The following is a 9,303-nucleotide window of genomic DNA, read 5'->3' on the forward strand; positions in this document are numbered from 1 at the left end:
ACCGGGATGAAAGACAGAGTGTCCAACATCAGAGACAGAAAATGAGTTCATTACTGTAATTAGGCCTCAGTGTGTCTCCCATCCATCTTGTCTTCTCCGTCCCTTGTACACCAGGCCTCGTGTCTTAAACACCCTTAATGGCAGCACATTACTCCAGTTAGCAAAGGCCTGTTGGTAACACAGACCTCCCATCCTCCATCTGTTGCCTCTGATGTGCAGTCACAAAGAACAGAAAACAGCCTCCTCCTTCAGAAGCAGGAACGTTGCTGACCGAGCAGGTTGTGTCACTCTCCATTGGTTGAAGGATCTGGGAGTTGCATGTGAATGAATGAGACGTGCGACAATTGGCTTCATTAATCATTTTTGGTGGGGAAAGTGTCTAATCGAGGAAAGGAAAGGGAAACGCAGACCACCGTGCTCACTGGCCTGTCCTGTCCAGTCTTTGACATAAATTATAGGTCATTTAACCCCGCTTTGACCCCATGCAGCAACAGAAACAATCTGGTCTCCTGTTTCTGTTTGCTGTCTTGAATAAGAATTTACTTCAGCTGGGAAAGGGACTGGAGGTAAAACTCAGATTGTTGACATGCGTTTCTGTTGGGATTTTATTGCGCTTCTCATGCACTTAAACTCCTTTTTTATGAATGACGATGAAAGGCCAACGTAATGCTGATCTTTGTTCCTCTTGTTCTCAGCTGTTTGTTAAAGCATCTGTTGGAGAGTCACCGTTGCCACAACTAGTTGTGCAGATGTCACATTTAGCTCTTTCTTGTCCTAGTTCTGTGTGAAAGGACAATGTGTAGTCAATAGTTGACATTTGGTCAGCAGAATGCTGTGGTCACTTCTGCTCCTCGCCTGACTTGGACTTTAGTTGACCAGAAAAATCAAATGTAAGTTAGAGATGTCAGACTGTACCATTTCAAAACCGTCTGTACAAACACAAGCATTGCCTGCAAGGATGACTTGTCTAGTTCTCACAACTTTGCAGCCACTCATTCCATGTTTCTTATTATTGCGCACTGCTGACAGACTTGTCTACATGTGTGTGTGCTTGTGGGTCTGTCTTTTAGCCAAATATCTCATTAGCTACTGGACACATTTCATAGAAACTTGCATGAAATAATCATTGACTTATACCTCTAGAAATTGATCAACTTTTGGAGTGAACCTGATTCAAGATGGCTTTTGTTCAGTCAGTTCTAAAAATTGTTGTTAGACGCTGAGAGTCCTTCACAACACATACTGTTAATGTGACGTCACCCGGCAGTGATTCATATCCACCTTATTCCTCGCCCTCATGCTGCCATGTGTGAATTGTGAACGCAACTTCCGTTGCGGACCAAAACTGGCATTTGTTTATGTGAGAAGAGTATGAGCTAATGTAGTTTCTCCAATCATTATTGATTTGCTGTATTCATTCATACCCATCTGCTCACCACAGACTCATGTTTGGGCTGCTGCTGTTACGCTGTAATGTTTTGCACTATTGGTGTTTAGCGTATATCTTAGATCTGTTAGCGTACCGTTTGGCGTGTTTAGCGTATATCTTAGATCTGTTAGCGTACCGTTTGGCGTGTTTAGCGTATATCTTGGTGTATATGTCGGCTGCCGATCGGTGCTATTTTTATTTTAGTCAGACAGAAAATAAATTGAACTATTATCAGCAATACCACCTAGTTAAACTAGGAATAAAATTAGGTCACTTATCACAGGGGTGAGCAGTGTTTCACAAAACAGATGGTAGAGGTTTACAATAATTTATTACTAGGAGATGGAAACTATACCGCTTTTCACTGGAACACTCTTTTTGTTTTGGGTCCATGTTCAAAACTCTGTTGTTGTAGCCACTGATTTAGTTTTGTCTGGTTGTTCGTGCAGCCGCGAACACAACAGGTACCTGAACGCAGCACGGCTATTTTAGTAAACTTTATGGTTGTTAAATAAATGTGAACAAAACAAAAACAGTGTTTTATCTGTTAAACTGAATGCAAATTACTTTCAAATAAACTGCAGTCTGTTCTCTGCTACCATGGGTAACCAATGCTAACTGCTACTTCCTGTCTGACAGGAAGTTGTACCCATAATCATTTATACAGCAGAGCCCCCAGAATAAGGTGGATATATTCCTTGAAGGAATGCTAGGCCTTCATTTAGCTACAAGGTGCATTAATCTCGTAGCTCTTCTCTGCATTGTGCAGTCACATCCTTTCTAATCCCCATGTTAAACACAGCATTACTCATTTGTCCTTGTTTGTTTGAATCTTTGCTCATAAACGCGCTCATTCATAACAGCAGAAGACTTTTGATGAATTGCCAAACTTGCGTCTGAGACGTTGCTATTACCATTCTGTCCCTGCTTATGTGGGCCATGCATGCATTAACCTGTATTTTATCCATGCAGGCAGAAGTGAATACTTTATTATTCAAATGTTTCCAGCTTGTCTCGTTCAGTCTCTAGTCTGGCAGCTAATCCTAATGTGGCCCAATTCTCCCCCCCCCCAAAAAAAACAAACAAACAAAAAAAAACAGTTTATCATCCTCCATGACAGTAAACAATGAGAGAAATGTAAACAGTTGTCTGGGAGCTGAACTTATCTAACTAAAAAGCCCATGAACAGAGCCGGGGGGAGCCGAAGACACCAGGCCTGCATTTATCTGCCATGTTCACAAGAATCCTTAGAAAGAGAGTAGCTTTAACTGAGCTTCCTATCATCACTGAAGCAAATACTGGTGCTTTAGTGCCGTGTTGTTTGTGATGTGGAGGGATTACTTAATAACTCATGGGGATTTTCACATAAAATGCAACATTGGATGAGACTAGGCTCACCATCAGCCCCGAAGAACAAGAAAAAAGCATTTAGGTCAGTGTAGAAGACTCCCCGTCTTCTAGTATACTGCAGGGGGGGGGTATGGTGTGATCTGCCATGCAGAAGTCTGTTTAAAGAGATGAATCCACTGTAACATCTGACTTATGTAATCCCAGTGGATCTAAAGTACGATGCACCTAATAGTATAGGATGAAACCAATAATAGCAGCCTCCTTGTTTTCCTTTATTTTGCTTATTTCTTCTTTGAGTTGTGATTTATGATAAGTTTCAGTTTGTACTGACTGATGGGAAAAGGCTCCATGGCCTGTTCTGTGCCTTATTTAACAAGAGCCTGCAAGGTGTGCAGGGAAATAACTTGTGTATAATAATAATGGCTTCCATGTGGCTGTGCAGGGTGTTGTATCTAAAATCTGACGTCGAAATGCCCACGAGGAAACAAAATTGTTTTCAAGGACAATCAACCCCATTTTTCTCCCGTTCTCTCTTCCCTCAGATGTGCAAGTTAATAAATAGAACTGCTGACATCAGCTGTTTTATTGTGTGAACGCTGAGTCAGCAGTCGCACCATTGTTTTTCTGTTATTTATTTATTTTAATTTTTTCGTACATTGCTTGCAGTCTGTTTCTGCATACTTTGTGCTAGTTTAGTCATTCATATATCAGGAACATTCACCTCATTCATGAAACGTGTACTAAGTACTTTGATTTTGTGACGTTTATATTTTTCTAAAAATGTAACTTTATTTACCGATACAAATATTTTCCTCGTGGAAATATGTTGGGGTAACTTTAGTTCCTTCAGTTCTTTTAGAAAACTACTTTTGCTACTTTACGCTACTTTTAGCTAACATTTAAAATTTTTAAGCTAGCTTTTTGTTTCTTTTAGCTTGGTTCTGCAACTTTTTGCTTTGAACTATCTGTAATATGTTGCTAGTTTGAGTTAGTTTTCTGCTGTTTACTGGCTAGTGTTTTGTAACTTGGCTGTTTTTTTTAAGTTTGCTACTTTTAGCAAGCATTTTAATGGTTTGCTTTTAACTAATACTTTGCTACATTCACTTAACATCTGTTGCTTTTTAGCTAGTGCTTTGCTTCCGGTAGCTTGCATTGTACTACTTTTAGCTAGCATTTCTTTTAGCTACTTTTTTGATACTTTTAGCGAACCTTTTGTTACTTGTCGCTATTAAGTAAAGTGACTTTAAGCAAACATTTTGCCCATTTTAGCTTGTTTGCTACTTTTAGCTACCATTCTGCTTTTGTAGCTAGCGTTTTGTTTCTTTTAGCTTGGTTTTGCAACTTTTAGCTTTTATAACTTTTTGCTTTTAACTAATAAATTGCTACTTTGAGTTAGTTTTCTGCTATTTACCTAGTACTTGCTAGCGGTTTATAACTTTTGGCTTTTTTTAAGATTGCTAATTTTAGCAAGCATTTTACAATATTTTGCTTTTAGCTAATACTTTGCTACATTCATTTAGCATTTGCTGCTTTTTAGTTAGTGCTTTATTACTTTTATCTAGCTACTTTGCTTCTTGTAGCTTGCATTTTGCTACGTTTAGTTAGCATTCTATAGCTTTTAGCTATTATTTTGATTCTTTTAGTATACATTTTGTTACTTGTAGCTTTTAAGTCTGACTTTAAGCAAACATTTTGTCCATTTTAGCTTGTGTTTTGCTACTTTCAGGTAGAATTGAAAAACTTTGACAGTATTTTGCTTAATTAGCATGTACCTTGTTTTCAGCTTCTGTAGTAAATTTGAGCAGTCTTTTAGCTGTCAGCTTTTTTTCTTGAGTTTAGTTTGGGAATATATCCATCCACAGTTCATAGGAAGAACATTTGATGAAGTTATAGTAGTGAAGTAGACTAAATGCTCATCAGTCAGTGAATTTCAGCTATTAAGTATTTTCTTTATTTGCCTCATCAAGTCCTATAATAATAATAATAATATTATTGCTGCAAGCATTTGGATCAGATATTGATACATGCAAACATTTAATTGAACATCTGCTTCTTGTAACTTGCTTCACTTCCATCTGTTTATTACAGGCTGAAACACCATCAACAATATATTCTATCTGGTTTTAAACCCATAATGGAAATCTTTTCTTCTAACTGGCTCAATGCCCATATCGATTGATATAGTCTTCATAGTTCATAAACTAAATGACATGGAGGTGTCTACACAATATAAGAGTCGGCAGTGAAGTCGTTTTTACAGCTGAGCTGAATGTTCTCCGCTTGTGGTAGAAAGGATTGCTTATGTGTTGGAATTTTTCTTTGTGCTGAACTGTTTTTGTTTTTGTTTCCAGATGTCTTTCTACGTTGGTGGCATGCTGTAAAAACAAAAAAGTCAACACTCTTCAGCCCCTTGTCCTTGACGCACAAAGGATTTTTCCCAATGTGATGCCACCTGCCCTCTATGAGTTATGATGGCGGCTGCTTCTGTAACTCGAGAAAAAGGATCCTCCTCCACTCTCCAGTGAGCAGGCTGCATGATGTGATGAGGACGCTTCCTGAAAGTCTGCTCCTCAAACAATCTGCCGGCAGGATATGAGTATTTTGAGCCCTGTGACCGATAACAAATCAACCCTTGTGGGAGGTCCAGAAGAATACTCCAGTGCCATGCAGTCAGAGGAGTTATTCAGCAGGAAACTCAAGGCCTTGAATGGAAGTATGGGCCCACCGGCTTCAAGTATGCAGGTGAAATCTGATGGTGCTGGCAAAGCAAATGGTACTCCAGCCATGCCTAAAATGGGTGTCAGGGCCAGGGTGACAGAATGGCCACCGAGGAAAGATGGATGGGATGGACGGCCTTCACCGAACTACCAGAGCGTGATCCCAGTTTTTCAGAATGGACAGCAGGAACATATTGTGGAATTGCTGGAGCCAGGAGAAGAGGTCTGTGTGGAGGTGGACTACAATGACAAATACACACTGAGTGACCTTCTCAGCCATTCCCCGCTGAAGGGTCTTCATCCTATCCGTCAACGCAGCAACAGCGATGTCACCATAAGTGACATTGACTCCGAGGATATAATGGACCAGAACGCTGTCAATCCAAACACAGGCGCTTCTCTGCACCGAGAATATGGCAGCACATCCTCCATCGACCGCCAGGGGCTTACGGGAGATGGTTTCTTCACCATGCTGAGAGGCTACAGAGTGGAGAACTTGGACCATCGTAGCATTCCACCTCTGGGTTTTCCAGAGCTGTTGCGCTGTGATGCATCCTTGTCTCCAAGCTTGCAGACAGCAGCACAAATTGCCAGGGGTGAGATAGTCCACATTCCAGGTTATGACTACATAGACAGTTCTGTATTCTACAGTCGGGAGCAGGAAAAATCATTTATGAGGCGTCTTAAATCGGAGTCAACCGAAACTTCTTTGTTTAGGAAACTAAGGACCATTAAGAGCGAGAGCGATGCCTTGCGGCTCTCCATGGAGGACGACCGGCGACCGCTGAGCTTTCAGAAATGTTTTGCGCACTACGATGTACAGAGTGTGCTTTTCAACATCAGCGAAGCAGTCGCAAGCCGGGCTAACTTGAGCCAGAGAAAGAATACTACCACTGGAGCTTCAGCTGCCTCAGCTGGAATTGGGCCTGGGGTTGGTGGAGTACTGGGAGGTGGTATAGGGCCTGGATCTGTGGTAGATGTTGGAGCAGCAGGTTGTAGCAGTGGAAATACTCCCTTGTTTGAGTCTCCGCTTGGAAGCAGAGAGGACCTGAACCCCAAGGAGAACCTGGATGCAGATGAGGGGGACGGAAAGAGCAACAACTTGGTGCTGAGCTGTTCGCACTTTCGTAATGAGATCGGTGGTGAGGGTGAGAGGAAGATCTCCCTCTCCAGAGCCAACAGTGCCAACTACAGTGGCATATCCGAGAGCTGCTCTTTTGAGTCCTCTCTAAGTTCCCACTGTACGAATGCAGGAGTTTCTGTACTGGAGGTGCCTCGAGAAAGCCAGCCAATCCACAGGGAGAAGGTCAAACGCTACATCATTGAGCACATTGATCTTGGAGCGTACTACTACCACAAGTACTTCTATGGAAAAGGTAAGTGCTAGAGATTAATGTTTTTACTGTGTGGTTGAGAAGATGACAAACTACAAACTAGCATGCAAAAATGTAGAAGTTACAGTAAATATTAGCTGATGGAGCATTCTTTATACCAAAATGTTGGTTTTTGAGAAAAATGGTTTTATGAGCCTGGAAAAAAAAGAACTTTGTTTGGTTAATCATTAGCTTACCATTTTCTTCAAACCCGTTCTACTGCTACTGTACTAACTGTTACATTGGGTCAAAAACGATTAGCCCATCCCTTTTAGCATGACTCCACACAGTTGACTGTTTTCAGTAATTTTCCAAATGGAACAGCATCAAATTAATTTGCTGGTCTAATTAATTTGACACGGCCAGATTACTTAAATGTTCAGAACAATCGCAGGTTTGTGTTGGTTGAAAAAGCATTGGACGTCCAGGATTCATGAGCAGCTATGTCCTCTGAGATCTTTATCTTTGCCCCAACCCACCCCGCAAAGAAACTATGATCGGCCATGTAAGAAGAGAGAGGTGAATGAGGGTGTGTTGCAGCTGTTCCCCACGGGGATCACTGGGGTGCGAGGACTCCTCGTATGAAGCTTTAAGGTCAGCAGAGCTACGCCAGGGTCCCTGCTCTCCTCATTAAAACACCTCTGTGGCTGACTCTGGGAACACCGTGGTGACCCGGACCCATCAGCACAATATGCATATGTGTTGTCCTCGCCGTCTGTGCGTGCTGCTCTCAGCAGATTGAATTACTCATTCTGAAACCCAGAAGAAAACAGCTGCTTCACCTTTCACACTCGTATATCTGATGCTGTGTACGATGTGACCGAATGTACTTTTCATTTGGATCTGTTAAGCGTTCACAGGAACGGGTTGCTTTATTCATTGCTTATCGGAGAACTTGTGTAGCTGTCTAAGCTCTTTGTTTGGGAGAACGTAGACCGTCATCCATTCATAATCCTCTCCTTTTGTGTCAGCTTTAAATATATGTAGGTTTTACTGAAAACGCCTTTTACAAATAATAACACGAGGTGTTTAATTGAATGAACAAGCTTGTCATTGTTGCACTGACACAGTGAGTTTCGTCTTTTATTGTCAGTTTTTATCAACCTAAAATGAACTTTGATCCTATTGACGGGCCGCTCCTTAGAAACTACAGCCTTTCATCCTTGACGTTTCTTGTTTTTACCAAAGACCAAGCCTTGCTATAAAGCTGGTTAGAGTCACATAAAGTTTATATATATACACAAGTATATAAATGCGGGTTGGTGAAACAAAGAGATGCGCAACAATCTTCAGCTGAAATGAAAATCATCAAGTTCAAGAATCTTTATTATCCCCAAGGGGCAAATTGTTTCACAGTCAGTAGGCACACCAAACGCCCATAGACAAGACATTAAGACATTACTAGGGGTGTAACGGTACGCTAAAATCACATTTTGCCTCGGTTCAGTTTCAAGGAGGGCTCGGTTCGGTTAATTTTCTGTACAAAAAAAGGCCAAAATAAAGACTTACAAAACGTTTTTGAAAATGTGCCAAGTAAACAATATGTTTGTATAAAAATAAATAAAAGCGACCCATTTGGATGATATTTTAAATAAACGGCACTCTTTACAATAAATAAACTATACTATCAATAATAAAGATCTTCATAAATACAATAACAGTCAGAACCAGAACAACGAGCAGACTTCACAGATTCTTAGCTGGAGGTGATCTCTGGTGGATTTCCCTGAAGAGGAAGAAGACTCAGCTGCTATCTTTGTCCCAGACTGGAAATAAAATACGAAGAGGTAAAAAAAATAATCAAACAATGAGTTAATAAGATTATAATTTTAAATTAAAAAAGTTAATTAGATAATAATAATAATGAAATAACAAAACCTCTTCTTGAACGGTCATCATTTGTTATGAGGTAGGGCTTTAATCTGGAGTCCAGGGCTTGTTGACGATCAGTTTTAGCTTTTTCGTAAAGTGCTGCTACAACTTTTTGGCTGAAGTGTTGACGTGATGGGATGTGGGCTCAAGAACTTTATGCTTAAAGCCGACGCATCAACAGCATTTGGACGTAGATCCAGAGCTTTAACAACTCCTACAGCTTGTGTTGTTGCTTTGGACTGATCTGAATTACCTGATAAAGGTTGTTTAAATGCTGCTGTTATCGGTCTTTGCACCAACCAAGCTGCTATCTGTAGAAGAGACGTTCACGTTCAGATTATGTCGTTTCAAGAGCGTTAACAAGTTAGACGTGTTGCTGCTGCAGATCCAATCTCCGTGAAACCACGTCGACACACAGCTTTGGATTTACACTTGTCTTTTAACAAGAAAGCCACAACGTTCCCCAACAGGAGACCGCAATGAGAAGCTAATGCTAATGCTACGCGTGCTGCAAGATAATCTTAGGAACTTTATTTCCGCAGCGCATAATCTATAATCTAAT

At 40.8% G+C, this 9,303-nt stretch overlaps 1 protein-coding gene across 1 annotated transcript in view; it reads left to right on the plus strand.

Annotated features, from left to right (window-relative positions):
• The first annotated feature begins 5,255 nt into the window (after nucleotides 1-5,255).
• Nucleotides 5,256-9,303, plus strand: part of LOC119423797 (signal-induced proliferation-associated 1-like protein 2) — a 111,539-nt gene continuing 107,491 nt past the window's right edge. The window contains exon 1 of the mRNA XM_037691246.1: nucleotides 5,256-6,872. Coding sequence (XP_037547174.1) covers nucleotides 5,372-6,872 — 1,501 coding nt within the window. The 5' untranslated portion in view covers nucleotides 5,256-5,371. The remainder of the gene's footprint in view (nucleotides 6,873-9,303) is intronic.

This window comes from Nematolebias whitei, chromosome 1, assembly GCF_014905685.2.
Source record: "Nematolebias whitei isolate Nwh7 chromosome 1, NemWhi1, whole genome shotgun sequence".
In the NCBI taxonomy this organism is placed as follows: Eukaryota; Metazoa; Chordata; class Actinopteri; order Cyprinodontiformes; family Rivulidae; genus Nematolebias; species Nematolebias whitei.